The sequence below is a fragment of the Mauremys reevesii genome, linkage group 6 (assembly GCF_016161935.1).
Source record: "Mauremys reevesii isolate NIE-2019 linkage group 6, ASM1616193v1, whole genome shotgun sequence".
Lineage (NCBI taxonomy): Eukaryota > Metazoa > Chordata > Testudines > Geoemydidae > Mauremys > Mauremys reevesii.
In genome coordinates this window covers 97,895,745-97,914,600 of record NC_052628.1, presented here as the reverse complement: position 1 = coordinate 97,914,600, position 18,856 = coordinate 97,895,745, and the positions used below count along the sequence as shown (strand labels likewise).

Below are 18,856 nucleotides of genomic sequence, written 5' to 3'. Positions count from 1 at the left end.
AAAAATGAGTGGTTTGGACCTTGGCCACTAAGAGACCAACCCTGCAAAGTGCTGAGTGTCTGCTGTAACATGCTGAATGTCCTCAACTCACAATTAAGTTAGTAAAGTGAAAGCAAGCCACTGTCAGTTTAAAATTTTGGGTGCTCCACACCTTACACAGTTGAACCCTTAGTTGCTAAGGTTGACCCTAAAGACTTACCAGCAGTATGTTGGGGGGTGTCCAGTCCCACCTGCAAAAGTCCACAATTGTATTTGCAAATGCATGCATCTTGTATATTGCAGGGGCTCTGTTAGAAGCCCATTTAAAAACCTGGCCCTCAATATAAAAAAATCTCAATCTCTCTCTCTCTCTCTCTCTCTCTCTCTCTCTCTCTGTGTGTGTGTGTGTGTGAAAATATATGAAAATGAGAAAGTACATTGAAAAAAAACAATGAAAGAAGACAGAGACTGTACCCAGTTTGTAGTTTGGAAGGCAAACTTCTACAAGCTGTAGTCATTATTTAAAGTTGTCTTGCATTGCAGTTATATTGTTGTTTGTTCACCCAGGAATTGAAGATAACAAGCTGCAGTGGTCCTAGGTTGCGAGGGGACACAATTCTTCTCCATGCAAGCTCCTTTTGCAGCCAGCTGACATCCGTGGATATAAGCTGGACAGGGGCTACTGATTTAGGGGTCATTGCTCTAGCAGAAGCTTCTTTAAGGTAAAACACTTAAAACCCACTTCGCCGCCGGCGTGCTTTACAGCAATAGTTGTACGTTCCTCCTGTGGATCTGTTTAGCTGTGCAAAGTAATGAAAAAGATCAATTGTATTCATTGGGCGTGATTCACTTCTGTGCCAAAGCTCTGCTCAGTGTGGGGGAATTGAAGGGGGCCAGGAGTTGGGTTCCAGCTCTGGCTCCCTGGTTCCCAGCTCAAGCCACAACCTTGCTGGAGTTGGAGTTTCTTCCTAGCAGCTCTGACTTGTGCCACTGATGCAGGTATTATCGGTGTAACAAAACAGAGCTCTGTCATGGACCCCTCCCTGCCTAGCTCTAGAAAGTCCCTGACTGCTCCCTGCATTGAGGGCAAGAGAGGCACAGGGGCTGGAGCCAGCACACTTGTATAATTTGGATGTTCCTCTGAGATGGAATTTTTCTGCTGGACAGATGCAGCCAGTTTCCAGCCCCTTTATGTCTCCTAAGCGTCAGAAGGGCAACAGGACAAATACAACCATGGTGTAACTTTTTTGAAGCTGATGGAGTTAAACTAGGGATGATTTTTTTAAATATAGAGAAATAACTGTTATTTTTCATTTCAGCCTCCAGGCCCTTTCTGCTAATGGATGCCAGCTGACAGATGATGCTATAAATGCCTTGATTGAAAAGCATGGGAAAAGGTAATTCATATTCACACAATGATCCTGCACTGAGATATTAGCCATTAACAAACCAAAGAATAATAGCATACCCACCACAAAATGCTACCAGTTTGTTTCTCTTCTGGCAACCTACTTTTAATAAAGGTGCAACACACAGGAATGCTAGTAAAGAGACTGGTCCTAGTCACTTGACATGGGTCAGAGTTAAGAATGGTTATTTCCCTTGTATCCATTCACTACAGTGGCTCACCTACCTTCCTTGCACTTCCTGCTATGCTCATCCTGAAAAACCAAAATGCAGCCTTAACTCTGACCATATTTATAGGGTATATGTTCAAACCACCTGAACACAATGCACCAACATATAACCAATCACAACATATATAAAAATACCTGAACATGTAACCAATAATCTTACTCTTAGATTTAAGACTTAAGACTGCTTGGCTGGTTTTTTTTTTCAGGATAAGGGTGGAAATTTATGGGCTGTAAGGAATGTAAGGGAGGTAACTAGGGTTGAGATGGGGAGCTGATGAATGGAGCATGGAAGAGAGACTGAACAACTGAATTGTTTCTTTGTGTGCGTTACAGAATTTGTGTTGGTTTATACAAGGTCTAACAACCTTAACTCAAAGCTAACAAAGTTTTGTTGTGTGAAAATATGTATTGGGCATCATGCTCAAGCCCTCTGATGGCAGTAGATCAAAAGGAGATAAGAGGAGATTTCATAGTAAGCTTTAAGTAAGCATGGGAGTGAACATGAAGTATGTAGGAGGTAGCATATCATTTTGTGAAGGAGTGAGACGTAATGGAATAATTCTGTAAATTTTCTGAATGCAGACTGCTAAAATTTGTAATAAAAAATAAAGGTTAGGAATAGATAATAAATCTTTTGGGAACCCATTGCAGCTAATGAAAAATCATTTTTATATTACCTATTTCAGCAATAGGGTATAATAAGACATGTGCCACTAAGCGATAAAAGCAAATCTTGGCTGTGTAGTAGTGAAGCAATAAATAAAAAAGATCACAGGCATGAATTGTGATATTTTTCCCTACCCAGACAAAGGGGTACTTTGAGACAGACTTGCTTGCTTGTCAATGGACATCCTTCTAAAAAATGGAATCATAAAACATGAAAATCTAGTTTTATTGTGTTTGACATTCTATTTGTTATTGCTAACAAGCATGACTCAGAGGATGAATAAACCCAGCCAGCTGAGACCTATGTTTTTGTTTACAATCTGTGGATAGTTCTAATTCCTCAGATGTTTTGCTCAGGGAACAAATGAAAACATCATGGTGAATGAAGTCAACAGAGATGTTTATGTAGGTTTCTGCTGAATTGTGTTGGAGCTGATTTTTAGACAGAAACTTGGTTTGACTAATCAGGAGGCAGACAACCTAATAACCCAGGCAACCACTCAGATTTTTTTGGGTAAAGTCTAAGGGCTCAGTCCTCAACTGTGACAAGTGAGTTTACACTATGTGCAGTTTGATGAAGGGAAGAGTGGAAAGGTAGCCTCCTGGTCACTTTCTTCTCCCCGAACCTGGGCACTCAAATTGCCCTGGCATAATTTAGAGCAGTCTCATTGCTGCTTTAAGGTATGCCTTAAGTCTCATTGCTGCTTTAAGGTATGTAATCAGCAATTGCAGTAGCTGAAAATCTGATGGATTGCTTTTTTGCAAAGCTGCTGGATCCGGGGCCTGAGACTGCGTCCTAGTTCTTTAGAATCTGAATTTGCTTAAAGAAATTAAATGGCAAGTCAAGTGGATATTGTTTTTCATCTAAGGGCTAGGTTGAACTTCAGTCCTAAATTTGGGGCATTGGGTAGCAGCACCGTGTCCAGGAACGCCTTGAAGAAATTGTGATTCAGTGGCTCCCTAGACTCCTCTCTTGCACTTGCAGGCAGAGAGTAATTTACTTCACTCCTTTTTGAGGTGCAGCATACTCGCTCCCTCATGCAACAATAACTAGAATGTGGGCATAGAGCCATGGCTCCTCTACTTGCTGACCACTTGTTTGCAGGGAATTTTGGGTCACAGCCTCTACTATCCCTTCACACTTGAAATGGCAACCTGGGAGAGTACTATGCATGCATGCAGGGTGGGGGAGCAGCCTTACTCCACTGTTTAGCTGCATAGGAAAAAGGCACAATCAAGCTTTTCTCAGTTATAGAATTGAAGCATGTCTGACCAGCAGAAGAGAAGCTGTGGAAATAAAAGCCAAACTTTTCAAATGTAGCTTCCTAAATCTGGGCATGTTGTGGCATCTGAATTATTGACCTGAGTTTCAGAAATATTGAGTGCACAGTCTCATTGAAATTAGTGGGAACTGTGGGTACTCAGTGCCCCTGAAAGTCAGGCCACTTACAGTATTTAGGACTCTAAATGTGAGCTTATAAGCCTGGTTCTAAGCACCTATGTTTTAATTTTTAACCCAAAGAATTCAGATGGAGTTGAAAATCTTTAGGGAGAAGATTTGTCATGGACATCTCCCAAAGGCATACTTTGTTTGCTAGAGAGGAAATAGTCAATGAGCAACATAAAACAGTATGGATTAATTTACTTAGCTATTTTTGGACATTATAAAGAAACAAAAACAATGTGTGGTAGGATATATGGATAAACCAAAACCACCCACTGCACATAACGGAGAGAGAAATTCCCTTCATTCTCCCAATAATCAAACATAAGCGATAGAGCAGTTTTGGAATGGTTTTAGAAATTACAGTCAGCAGCCTCTAAATCAGGGTTTTTTCCAGCCTGCTTTCTTGCATTTAAGCCCATATAGGAGCGTGGAAATACACTGAGCTCTAGTTCTCCCTTCTTTAGAGTTCATTCTCTCATCTGAAGGCAAATCTCAAGCCCACCTCCAAGCAGTGCCGGCTCCAGACCCCAGCGCGTGTGCTTGGGGCGGCATGCCGCAGGGGGCGCTCTGCCTGTCGCCGGGAGGGCGGCAGGCGGCTCCAGTGGACCTCCCGCAGGCGTGCCTGTGGAGGGTCCGCTGGTCCCGCGGCTCCCGTGGACCTCCCGCAGGCATGCCTGCGGATGCTCCACCGGAGCCACGGGACCAGCGGAGCCTCCGCAGGCACGTCTGCAGGAGGTCCACCGGAGCCGCAGGACAGGCGACCGCCAGAGCACCCCCCGCGGCGTGCCACCGTGCTTGGGGCGGTGAAATTGCTAGAGCCGCCCCGCCTCCAAGTATCCATTTTAGAACTTCTCCACTCATGCTGGTTCACCAAGTCACCATCTTCTCTGCATTCAAGTCCTGCCTAAAGACTCAGATATTCAGTGACACTCACAACAAGTGAATATGTTCTTTATGAATAGGTCATAAAGAAGGAGCAAGGCTAGTGCACTTGTGCCTGGTTTGTTGACCCCAGTTACGCTTGAAAGACGGCACCTGGCCGGGGGGAGGGGGGGCGGTGGGGCGGAACCTGGGTGAGTCAGGCCTGAGAGTCAGTCAGGAAAGGGACAGAGTGAGTGCATGAAGACATGGGGCTCTCAGTGCCTATTCCCATGGACTAGGGAGATGGGCCAGAAGGCCTGGGTATTGGAAGCAGGACAGTAGGATCTTCTCTGGGAGAACCTGCCAAAATCCTTGGGGAGGGGAGGCAGTGGAAAACTGCTGGGGAAAAGAGTCTCCAGGAAGAATCTCAGGGTGGTGGTGCTAAGTGAACAGAGCATGGAAGATTCCTGCAAGAAGCCCTGAAAGAGGAAGGACTGAGAAGTGAAGGGGAGAATCCCCTGGGAGCTGTAGCCCAGGGTGGGCTAATTTTTATTTTGTTTTGTTAATTTTGCCTTATTACAGTATAATAAGTCAAAATGGATCCTTCCTCCAAGCATCCCATAATATCCCATCTTTTCTGTGTTTGTCTTTCAAATAGTCAGTTCTTATTGGACAAGGACTGTTTCCATTTTGTGTGTGGTTCACTCCTGAACACACTTCTAGCAGTATTATTACTATGGAACAGTATAAGGGGGGTAACTATAAGGTGGCCTATAAGTCAAATAAAAGGAAGTTCTTCGCGCAGCGCACAGTCAACGTGTGGAACTCCTTACCTGAGGAGGTTGTGAAGGCTAGGACTATAACAATGTTTAAAAGGGAACTGGATAAATTCATGGTGGCTAAGTCCATAAATGGCTATTAGCCAGGATGGGTAAGAATGGTGTCCCTAGCCTCTGTTCGTCAGAGGATGGAGATTGATGGCAGGAGAGAGATCACTTGATCATTGCCTGTTAGGTTCACTCCCTCTGGGGCACCTGGCATTGGCCACTGTCGGTAGACAGATACCGGGCTAGATGGACCTTTGGTCTGACCCGGTACGGCCGTTCTTATGTTCTTATTAAGCCTTTGGCATGTTCGTTAATCAAAAGAAATCAGAATACATGAAGAGAGTATTCTGAAGTTAATTAAGCAAATGCCTAACTTTCAGCATGTATATGGTCCCACTAAAGTTAAGTTTAGCTCTAAAACGACTGTATAGTTTGGCTATAATGAGTGTAGCTCTGCAGTTCTTTACCATTGAGCTTGCTTGCAAAAGAAATCACATCATGAAATCGATGTTAGTTGGGATAGCTTCACTTATGCAGGAACCCGTTGACACAGATCAGCTGGTATTGTTTTTTCTTGTGTGTGTGTGTATCCTCATAAATCTCATTCAATTTAAGGAAATTATATAAAAGCATACCAAGAAAAGAGAAATCTAGAGCACTCTGCAGATACAAAATTTGTATCTGCATTCAATCTATGATCCACAAACATGGTGCGTGGATATAAAGCAGATATCTGCATATTTGCAGGGCTCTAGAGGTATTTTCTATTGCACAAGATCCTTAGCTCACAAAAGATGACTTCTTAAAAGAGTATGGCAATTTGCACTCAGAGTAGAGACTTTTTCTACATTAACGAATTGCCAGCAATGGTCACATTGCATCAGTTTTCAGCAGTTTGAAGCCCAGTGTTACACTGTATTCTCACATGCCCAGTTATGTCTTATTTATTAGTAAGGATGACCTAAATGACACTCTGAAGAAATAGTATTGGATGAGAGAGAATGCCAGTGCTGCTTCTATTTTCAGTAAATACTGCTTTTTTCATTATTCACAAGTTGTATTGCATGTTGCATGGCTTCAGAGAGAGGTCTTCAAAAAGTGCTTTATTTGAGAACAAAAGATGGTGGTGATTGTCTGCCATGATGGCCACAGAGGAGATCTTCAACATGCTCTGCAAAGTATATGAGCATGAATTAGAATTATGGAAACACAAAAAAACCTTGCCAATCTATTTGATTTCCTTCAATGAATAAATTATGCAGTCTCAACGCTAGCAGGAAGCCTAAATTTTGCCTGTTGTTTTAATCTGTCTGACTGCATTCATACGTAGAATGACATATAAAATGCCTCTAAATAATAAATTGTTAAGCCTTCATGTACCCTTTCTTTCTTGGTATCTCACATCCTGTCAATTAGACTAAAACAGCACATATTAAAACACAGGACACAAGCACAATCAGTGGGAGTTGTGTATAATGGACCATATCCTTAGCATGTGTGGATTGAAGTCAATGGAACTATGCTGATTTACACTGATGAGGCTCTGGCTCTACATACTATTTCTGAGGGAAGAACTGAGCTCATGGTGTGTAGAATTTTGGGTGTTTTTTTTTTAAGAAATAGGTGTAATCCAGCTGCTAAGGGACACTTTTTCAATGTAGTTTCAAAAGCCTCTAGCCCAACTGTTGGTGGAGATGCTAATGGCAAACATTTGTAATAAGAGTAAACATATAATCCCAATAATAGTCTCTTCATACTTGCAGAGTGACAGCAGTATCTTTAATAATTGTTTTAAGAGGATCCTTGGCCTAAAGTTTTGCACCTAAAATTCACATTAGGCACTTACAAAAAGTGCTCTGATATTCAGAGTTCTGCAGGTTTCATTGATTTCACAGGACAAACTGGATTTCACAGTCCTAGCAGGAGTTATCTCGCTGAGTATTTGTCTACAGCATTCTGGCTGCAGTGCCTGTACATCTAAGACTGGCTGTCTTAGACACTGCGAACAGGTGGTTGCCTAGGGCAACAAAATGTTTAGTTATAAGCCAGCCAGGATCTATATCCTGTAATTAAATTTTCTTTACAATCCCTCCTACTCACACCCTCTGCTGCTTCACCACTTTCTAAAGAACACGCAATAAATCCTCCTCTCAGTGTTAACCCTATCTCATCCAAACCACACATATTTGTATTTTAATACTGATCTGAGACATGTCAGTCTCTTTGGACATTTAGAACTGATGGAACACGTATAACATACAGCGAGAGGAGGGGGAATTTTCTCTGGTGAAAAGCTGGATGAACCTATAGGGTCAGGATCAGAGGCAGAGAAAGACTAAGAAACCCCTCCCTGCAAAAAATATCATGACAGGAAAAAACAAAAATGAGGATTAATGTAGTACAAAAGAACCTCAAAAATACATTTCAAAAGTACCAGAGAGAAGGAAAGATGAATGAAAATGAAAGTAGGAACAAAAATAAAGTGAAAAAAAGGATACTACGGGAAGAAGAATAGGGCCTGATGAAGTGAGGAGCTAAATTCCCTAATGATTTGAGGAGCTCAGCATCTCACAAGGTGCTCAGCATTTTACAGAACTCTTGTGGAAGAAATAGTAAAGTCTGTACCATAATGCATATACACAAAGGGACCAAATTAAGATCTCCTGGGCAGCCTGAATACTGGCATCTCCTAACTTTTGAATATTTGACTTTGCTAAATAAATAATTCTTTTGACATAGATTTTTATATATAATCATTAACATATTACCAAATATATATTATACTGCCACATATATTTTAAATATTTTTCTTGCTCAACTCACCCCAGTAGGCATGCGCAATTGCTCACAAGGCTAATTATGTAATAAATATCTTTTTTCTTTTCTAAACAACTTCCTCCTGCTTGCTAAACAATTTTGTGCCACTACAATCTGAGGACTGGGACAACAATGTGACTTCCATGGTTCTGAATTATATTGTCGTAAACACTAGTTTGTGGCCTCAGTTCAATGAATCCAGGAGGAAGGGGTGGAGGTTGAGTAAATAAGAAACTATAGGGGACAGATTCAATACTGCATCCACCTTCTGCAAGGTGCAACAGAGCAGGGATCTGTTGGAAACTGCTTACGTGTCCCTGATTCTTTGCCCCCGCCCCAATCCATGGGGCCGTTTAAACTTGTGACACTTGATATGACCTCCAAAGGACCCTGTACCAGTAGTGAGTAGCTGCAGAAGAAATTTTCATGTTCTGGCCATTCCCTGTCCTGGCTCCCAATATTCCCTTGCTGCTCCTGATGTGCCTCCTGCATTGGTTGTTGCAGGAGTGAAATCATATGAGCCAGCTCTACACCTGTTGGGGACTCTCCCATGTACGGTGGGGCACCAGAAGGGACTTGTGGGAGATTTCCACTCTTTACATTGCCTCGAGAATCTAGACTTTTCTAGAAAAGTCAACAGCAGTGCAGGTTTCATGACAGTGCCCTGTCAGTGTGCCTCAATCTTGGTCAGAAAGGAACATCTCTAAGAGTGAGAGAACCAAGAGAACCATGCCATAGAAAGGGAAAGAAAAAAAGATAAAGTAGAGAGAGCTAAATTTTTATTCTTTCTTTCTTTTTTAAAAATCCAGGGAATACATTTCAGCTTGTCAGGGAGAAAAGAAATGTGGAGTAGAGTGAAAGGTATTCTTCTCCACCTTTGGAATAAGAAAACCTCTCTGCATAATGTCTGTTTTCTCCAGTTGTTCGGAATGATCTCATACCACATATGTTTGTGTTCTTAGCCATTCAACTCATCTCTGCTCTGTTAAGAGGAACATTGATTATCTGTCGCACTGTAGCTACCATAGATAAAGCATTTTGATGAAAGAGGCTCTTCTGTTGTTTATTTCTTTTTTTAAGTAGGACTGAATGTTCAGTGCACTTCATTTTAGGGGCTCCACATATGAATGAAGATAGTACTATGGGAATTGCTGTAGCACTGCTTGTCTAATTTGTTTTGATTAACTCAGTGCTGTCATCCAAATGAGGCTTTAGCATTTTGCTTCCTCTCACTTGAATAATGTGTGCTGGGGTGGAAAAATAGTTTTTTCTTTAAATGAAAGGCCCTATCTAATGCAATTTTCAATGTACTAATTTCTTATATTTAATACTTTAAAAAGAAGAATTTGTTTCCTTAAGATAATTAAAGTGGTTCCTCTTCATCCTTTAAAAAAATGTTTGCCTTGAATTTTGGTACTTATATTTCATGGTACAGTGTTTATTGCAGTTAATGGATGAAAAATAACCTTAGTTTATTTGGTTAACTTCAGTTGAGTTGTACCCTTGATCCAAATTTGCATTGGATTCAAGAAGTCTAATTCTGATCTCACCTACACTGGCGTACTGGAGTAACTGACTTCTGATTTACATTGATTTAAGTGAGAGCAGAAACAGATCCCAGTTGTCTTTCCCTTTTCATTGATCTGAATCTCTTGGTAGCATTTGTCATAGATGCTTTTCTTCAGGTGCCTAATCAGTCTGCAATTAGGGGTTGTTTAGAAGGGTTTTGTAATAATTATAATTTCTTGATAACATTTTTTTCATTTATACATTTTCAGAGTACAGATGAGCAACATGTCCCTCTGGCGCTTCTGTTTATACATAGTATGATTTGTAGGCTACTTATTCCCTTTCCACTACATGCATCCGACGAAGTGGGTATTCACCCACAAAAGCTCATGCTCCAATACGTCTGTTAGTCTATAAGGTGCCACAGGACTCTTTGCTGCTTTTATTCCCTTTTGTAATCTTTAACTATATGTAATAGAATAACATAAGAGTGAATTTAAATACCAGCATATAGAATAATGATGATTGCAAAATAATCTGTTTATAATATATAAACACACGGTAACATTTATAAACCTGGCAGGCACAATATGTAATATTGATGATAGAAAAACCGGACTGTGAACCTTCTGAAATTTACTACAGCAGAAAATAAATTATTTTTCCACTACTTTCAAAGAGCAAAATATGTCTCAAGTAATTTGGTCTTCCCAGTAATTAGCCTCTTGTAAGACATTCTCTCTTGAATTTCTCATTTTATGATTTGGCTCTGCAGGATTTTTGTGTTCCTAAATCTCCACTCCTTCTCTTATCTAGTGGCCTCACTGATCTGCAGACCTCAGCTATTTCCTGCCTCTACTCTGACAGTTCCTACCTAGTTCTTAGTGAAGAATCAAATACAAAATAGAGGTGGACTAAGGAAATGATGTTCTGGATTAGATTTAGATCTGGATTAGATTTAGGCTAGGAGTTTGGGTTGAAATTTGCATCAACCAAAATCTTGCAATCTTTATTTCTGAGATTATGGCCGAGAATGATCAAAATCTCATAAGATAGTTGTTCTCGTGACATTTTTCATCACTGGGGGCTTAAAAACCAGAGAAGTAGGTTCAGATCAAGGGATTCACATTGAATTCCTTATCTAGGTTTGGATTTGAACTGTATTATGGGGAGTTATCTCAACAGTCCCTTTATGTCATTGGTTGAAATGTCTGAGGGATGGAATTCCCTGGTTGATGCCATCATCAACAATAAGAAAGTGAAAGGCACTTGTGTTTAATGGTGCTTGACAAAGTAGGGATCTCTCTTAATTAGCTTCTGCTAATTAGCCGGTTCCTATCCTTGCTGGGATCAGCCTCAAGAGGGAGACATGATCACCTGTGTTATGCCTGTGTATTACACTACTTTGTTGAATGGATGCTATGTGCTCAGATAGAGTTTAAAAAGTCAGAGTGAATGCTATAGGCTTAAGTGTTGAAAGTGGGTTACTTTTAGGGTAATATATGATTATCTGAATTATTTTCAATCTATTGCTAAATTTTGTAGGGGAAAATGAACATGGTTATTGTTTGTTTTTAAGCATTTTATCAGTGATTTAATTTATCAATTTGTGTGATAGCCATTTCCAACTACTTCTTAAAGTTATCAAATATAAGGGGACTTGATTCCGATCTCACTTTTACACAGGTCTAATTCCAATTACTTCAATAGTGCTATCCAATATTTACACAGGAATGACATCGGAATCAGGCCCACTATGTTTAGGAGAAGGAAAACTGAAACATCTTACAAGAAAGTTTATGCAAAGCTGTGGTTTTTGTATGCGTTGCACTGTTGATATTGGATTAACTTTTTTCAGTAATCTCATCTGTCTTCCCTCAGTCTCAGTAAACTAGAAATATTTGGCTGCCATGCTCTTACTAACAAGTGCCTGGGTTTCATGGCTAGAGAGTGTCCAAATCTGCAGACGCTGAACATTGGCAGAGTCCCCAAGGTTACTGATGTCTGCTTGGCGAAGATAGTGAATTGTCTGAAAAAGCTAACTACACTCAATATAACTGGGCTCAATGTGGTAAGAACACTTTGATTTCTCACTGTTTTCGCATTGGTTTTAAATCGACTAGAAGCAGATTGATTGATGTATATGGTATTTGTATCAATAAATGCACACTGGTATGTGTGAAATTCTCTGTTCTTCTCCAAAGTGAAGTAATTGAAGGAAAACAGCATTTTTATATAAATGTTATGGCCATTTCACCTAGTTGTGAGACATGCAAATAGCCAATTACTTTGGCTAAAAAATGTTATCAAATATAATACAAATTCAAAATTAGTTAAACCGTAAGAGAGACAGTAGCTTCTAACACTTGTCCCCTGTACAAAGCCTGAGTAGCTGGGCTTTTCACAGGTTACTTACATGGAGTTTAGAAGGGACAGATCCTCCCTCTAGTAGTGTCCCAGAGGTCTCCCTATGTCCCGGTCTGGAAGAAACAATTATAAACGGGAACACTGCACTTGCTAAAACTCATGTCTGTTTTCAAAATACCCACAGCAACTACTACAGCCTTTAGGCTACAGCAGTGTCTGCACTTACAGTGCCCTTCCTCTCCCATGTTTAGGGGTTATGGCAATTGGATCTGGGTAGCTGATATTATCCACTGTCCTGAATTTCCTCTCTGTGTTTCTCTGTGGCACACAGTGGGTGCCTGCTGCTGTTTGGCTTTACATGACTACACAAAATTGATCAGGATTTGATTCAGTTTTTTTCTTAATAACAGAGCTAACCTTAAAACTATTGGGAAAATGTCCAATGTCTCATACATTCCTATGCTAAGCACCATAACACTTAATTTGTCACAAGGCGTGTCAGTAGGATCACACTGTTGCTGAGGAGAGGCACTAAAATGGGCAACTCTTATTGAGAGTCTACAGAACCATTCCAGGTCAATACATGTAGAGATTTTTAAAGAATGACCAGGATGGTGAGAAGAGGAAGGAAGGACAGAGTTCAGTGAGTACTGCACTTGAATTCAACAGCTAAAGTGCAGAAAACCAAAATTAGAAAAATCATAAAGAAAATAAAGCAAGCTGAAATTAGAGTTGGAAAAACTTTCATTAAGAAATGTGCTCTCTGGCCATGTAGAACACCCAATTCCTTTATTTGCTACTTGGATCCCCAAGTAAATACAGGATTTAACAACATCCTGCATAAGTGAGCCAAAGCTGCTGTAGTGCTGAGATCCAAGACTTTCTATATCTTCTCATTCAGCATTGGAGGATTTAGGTCATTCACACTGACAGAGCACTTCAGTCTCACTTGGAACCTTTCGGCTTGGAAAGAAATGCTCTTTGAACAGAGACGGCAATTTGCTATATGTATATAAAGTGCCTAGCTGCCCTAAGGGAACCTGGTCAGACTGAGACCACTAAGTGCTACCACAACACAAATGACAAATAAATTACTACTACTACTAAACGAACCTCCCCTAATCTTGTGAAGTTATCACACCACGTGTTTCATAGATGTACGTGGTGATATGGGTCCAGCTGTGTGATGGAGAACCCATGAGTCTGTACATATTTTGATGATGATTATTATTATTATTTATTTCTGTTGTTTTTTCTATTAATTTCCTTTGTGTTCTATGAGGGCCCTGCCCACAGGAGTTTCCAGTCTTCCTTCTTCCATATGGGTGAGAGAGCAGTAAGAGCCAGCCCAGATTCCAGGGACAGGAGTTGGCTATTGGGTCCTCCAGGCCTAGGGTCCCATTCACCCTTGAAACTTGAACTAAAATGGGCATCTTCTGATTGGCTGTTGTTTATTTGTCGCTCAGACATGTCTCTGTTCTAGGATGGGTTTGGTGGAAGAAGGGCAGTTTACTGTATTTACTAGGGGCAATGGAGGAGCAAGGGAGAGAGTGGGCCAGCTTAGGGCACGAAGATAAATGGGAAAACTGAAGGAAGCAGTTGGTGATTATGTCAATATATAGAATCACCAGACAGCTGTAACAGACAAAGGCTGTGAGAAGGAGATACATTATACAGGCACATCATCTATATCAGGGGTAGGCAACCTATGGCAGAGGTGCTGAAGGCGGCACGAGAGCTGATTTTCAGTGGCACTCACACTACCCGGGTCCTGGCCACCGGTCCAGGGGGCTCTGCATGTTAATTTAATTTTAAATGAAGCTTCTTAAACATTTTAAAAACCTTATTTACTTTACATACAACAATAGTTTAGTTATATACTATAGACTTAGAGAAAGAGCCCTTCTAAAAACATTAAAATGTGTTACCGGCACACAAAACCTTAAATTAGAGTGAATTAATGAAGACTCGGCACAGCACTTCTGAAAGGTTGCCGACCCCTGATCTATATAAACTCAAACCATATATATAATGGAACTAACACAATATGTGCTTAACATCAGACTCAAACACTGTGCCTGTATATTGTATCCTCTTTTGACATGCAAGTTCTTCAAGGAGCAGAGACTATGTCTTCTAAGAGTCTGCAGTGCCTAGCACGTTGGAGAATAATGTAAATAATAATGTTTGATAACATGACTGAAAGAATGAATTTTATTTTTTTAGCTACCACCGAATATCTCTGTGGGCTTTTGACAGACAGTTGCGCATATCTGAAAGAAATTTTTGCATTTCTTTTCCCTTTGTGTGATGCGTTCTAGGTAAGAGACCGTGTTGTCCACTTTATTGTAACACAGTGTCCTAAACTGGAGTGTCTGGTTCTCAGCTCCTGCTCCCAAGTGACTGATATAAGCCTAGTGGAAATTAGCACCTACCTGCAAACAATCAGGTACAAGTTTGAAAACTAAACTAAATGCAAATGCAAATGAATTAGCATTTGAAAGTTAAAGCATTTCTATCATTCAAAAGGGATGCTATTGGGATCATTGATATTCCAGTTAACAGAAGCTTTGTTTGGTTTGCTCACAGAAAGTATCACAATGGTGCTGTGTAAGCCACACTGTAATTGCCCTGGATCCACAGTGCTGCTCCCATTGGATGTTACAGGTGTGGATCAAAGCAAATATGTGGCCTTTTGAGTGTAGATCACTTAATAAAAACCTATTATTTCTACATACACACATTATGTGATTTTGATTTACAGAAGGATGTTGTCTCTTACTTTTCAAATGTATAAAACTCATGAGTCAGAATAAGAGTAACCTCTCATACTAAAAAGAGCAAACACTTTTCTGCAGTAACCAATCATAGTGCTGTAGTACTAATATGGCAAGATATGCAGCATTTAAACCATTACTGTAGAATTCTGGAATACTTTACTATAAGAGAAGCAATGTATGTGAATGTGGAAATGCTAGAAAGTTATTCAGTTAATTTGAAATTTATCTTAATTATATCATTGTATCTCTAAATACACACCTAGCTCTAATAATTCAGAAAAGAATTTAAATAAATGAATACAAGTGCAAACCTAGATAAGGATTTTACTGAATTGATTTAGGACCTGATTGAGTGAATGTGATACCAAAAAATGAATTACTGTGGATTGCAGAATTAGACCTTCCATCCCTGGAGTGAAATCTTGACTTCAGTCAGGCCAGGATCTCACCTCTTGTCTCTTTAATCTTCTGAGTGGCTCAGGCATAGGCCAGGTCCACAAAAGAGATGAAACAATGGAAGTGGCTTCTATCCATCTATCTTGGGTATCTCTATTCTGCTCACTGATGAAGTATCTAAGCACTGCTTCTGCAGACCTAATGACCATGCTGTTCAATAGGTTGGCTGAACACACAAATCTCTGATAAATGTGGACATCAAATATGAAAGGAAATGTTACTTTTATATTAATCCCTTATAACACTAACATCTTCCAGGCTGTTGGCCAAATGAAATCATAGGACATATAGATACTACATATGTCTGTAGTCTTCAAATAGTTAATGATAGTTGATTGAACTACATGGAGAATATATTCCTACAATCATTTTACAAACAACAAGATTTCACGGTACTATTTGATATAGTGATTTGGTATTAAATTAATTCTGACATAGCATATATATTGTAATACAAGACACGCCTTGGTAATTATTCCACAGTTTTAGCTCCTAATTGGTCAATTAGTAGCCTAAAATCCCATGCAGCTGAGACACAGTTGAAAGCTTCCCCAGTTTTATTATGCATCCTCGGTGAGATACTTCATAAATGAATATGCACCATCAGGTTTTGGTCTTATGGTGTAAGATTGACATTCATGAGCCATTTAGGCGTGAGGCTCACATGCAAGCCGAGTGGTTCTTGCAGTTAGAATACAAATGGAGCAACATGCTTATAGCTTGTTAGATATAACTCTCCGTGACACCTAATTCATTTCCCATTCTAGAAATCATTACATTTGGGTTCCTAAAAGTGTTTATATATAAAAAAGGTAGGGAGAGGGGATTACATTAGTAAATGATGCTTTTTTTAATCCAGAGGAAAACTGCCATGATGGAATAAAGAAAACCTTTTAGGTCATAACACTTTTTTTCCCTTAATTTGAGCTTCCTGGGAGTAAAAGGAATGAAATATTAGTGAATTTAGAAAGGGCAGTTTTTTGAATAATCAAGCTGTTTTTTTGTTATGCTTTATGGAGTTACCTGTATATTTATTAAAAATAGTATAAATGGGTAAAGCTCTATAAATCATCCCTGAAAATGAAACTCGTACACCACTTTACACTATTGTGCCAATGTTAGACATTCCTTGGTAGTAATCTGTTCTGAAACCTACAGATATCTTGATGTGAGTGGCTGTAAAAGGGTGACTGATGTAGGAATTCAAGCTTTGGCAGGGAGCTGCCGCCAGCTTCATTACCTTGATCTGAGCTCTACAGGAACAAGCAAGAGGGGGTAAGAGATAACTTCAGCAGTTATCACCTAATACTTGGTATTCTCTCTCTCTCTTTTTTTTTTCCTGTCATTTTCTTCTGTGTAACAACTTCATTGTGCTTCTTTTGTAGGATTTTCAGTATTCGGTATGATCATTCATTAATCATCAAAACAAACAGGAGTTACCCGTATAGTCCTTCTGTAAAGAATACATAACTGGGCATCGCTAAAATAGTGACATATGCTAATCACAGTTTGTATTTGTCACAGTGTTTGTTATATTCTTCACTCTAAGTGCAGGGAATACCACAAATCCATATGTGAGATAAATACTCTATCATGGTGCTGCAAACATTAAGGTTGTAATGGCATTTTGCTGTGCAGAGATGTACAGACATTCAAATATTTTATGCCCATCATTACTTATGTTGGTAACAAAGTATCCTCACTATTAATTAAGTACTACAGATGAATAAGGAACATTTTAAAATGTATTGTTTAAAGTGATTACCTTGATTACATTGATAGCCACATTAAAACCCCAGCTGCTTCATAATATCTTGCTGAAATTCTTCATATACCAAATGGTTTTAGGCTGAATCAAAATATTTGTATATTCATTTATGTGTATATATTTATATATGTTTTATATTCTTTCTATAGGACAGATGAATATCTGTATATACAAATTGCCCACATACAAACCCACGTCGGAGATTCCTTTCTAGTCACATACGTTTGGCAGTCACTCTTAGAAATATATTTTCTCTGTTTGTACATATGTGTCAGATGTATAGGAGGAAGAGTGACATGCTTGTGTGTATATTTGTGTGTGCCGGTATGTTGTTCCAGAATCTTCTATTTGCAAAGACTTCGGTCAATGTGAGAGATTTCCTCATTGAGTGTGTGGCAGTCTGTGAAAGGGTGAAAATATGCCACTCCAGTAGAGAGGAAAGGGTTAATAAGTTTCCTTGAGAAGGAGAAGTACCTGCCACACTTCAGATAAACTGTTACTTTTGGCAAGAGTGGCTGGCAGTGATGTCTTTTTAAGGATCTAGGCTGTTTAAAAGAAAAACTTTAGACCCTGGCAGGAGCACTTGCTCCTGGGAAAGAACAGACTGTGCCTGGACCCTGTCCTGTAGGACTGACATGAAGGGCAAGAGACTCTGAACATAGGGATGGTAGATTTGGTTTTGGTATGAATTCTGTAGCAGACTTTTCACACAGTGCAGTGACATCACTGTAAAAGTCTTGTGGTAGTAAGACACACTGAAGTATAGCCTCTTGAAATACAGATGGCATAAGTCCCATATTTATTTTTGTATTGCTGAGATCTATCTGGATATTGATAGCAGAATAAACCCCTTAGTGCAGGGGTTCTCAAACTGTGGGTCAGGACCCCTCTGGAGGTTGCGAGGTTATTACATAGATGATTATATGTGAATATGCGATAGTATCCTGTTGAGGAATGAAAATCAGAACAGAACTAAATGGTACTACATTATACAGTTGCCTTGCACATAGAACCCTGACTTAGGCATAACCAACAGTTAATTACAGATGGCTAGAACAAACTAGATATTAATTGTAACCTGTGACCCACTTAGATTTGTATTTGTTTCTTCTGACTTGAAATTTAACCTCTTCTTTGCTGCCTTACCTATGTCGTACATCAGTCAAAAAATATCTCCAGTGTTACTGCATGTGTTGCGTATATCCTCTTTTGAAATACTGATATTACAGTGGAACGCGGGCACTTCAACATAAGTCTGCTCCAGTTTTACTGCTGTTGATTAAACCCCAAAGCCAAATGAGACATTTGATAATTATTGCAGCCATTCATTACAAGTACCCTCCCATTTTAGCTTCTTGTGAAGCTTTGAAATTCTTTGCTGCTCCCTTCTCTGGTTTTCAATGTCATCACTTTAGGGACAGTTAAATATTGTTTCAGGGAGTAGTGTGTGAGGAAGACGACAGATGTGATTACAGACAGAGGACATATTTTCTTTTATAAAGGAGTAAAAAAAAAACCTCACGCAAACATGTTCTTGCTTCAACATGGCTGTATGTGCAACTGCAAGTGGAACTTGAGTGTGCTTGTTCGCACTCTTTTAACCATTTGTCCCAGAGGGTCAAGGATTTCATTATTGTGTTAGAGTAGGCGATTTCATTTTCCTAAGCTGTCAATAGCTGAAGAATTTCTCTCTGTACTATAAATTGCTAATGTTAATCTATTTTGACATTGTTAAAGGCAGA

The 18,856-nt window shown here is 39.7% G+C and overlaps 1 protein-coding gene across 1 annotated transcript in view; it reads left to right on the top strand.

Moving 5' to 3' along the window:
* LOC120408123 overlaps positions 1 to 18,856 on the top strand; it is a 91,800-nt gene that overhangs the window by 60,835 nt on the left and 12,109 nt on the right. Inside the window, exons 8-12 of the mRNA XM_039544727.1 lie at positions 547 to 701; positions 1,299 to 1,376; positions 11,625 to 11,814; positions 14,432 to 14,559; positions 16,505 to 16,621. Of these exons, the coding sequence (XP_039400661.1) occupies positions 547 to 701; positions 1,299 to 1,376; positions 11,625 to 11,814; positions 14,432 to 14,559; positions 16,505 to 16,621 (668 nt within the window). The remainder of the gene's footprint in view (positions 1 to 546; positions 702 to 1,298; positions 1,377 to 11,624; positions 11,815 to 14,431; positions 14,560 to 16,504; positions 16,622 to 18,856) is intronic.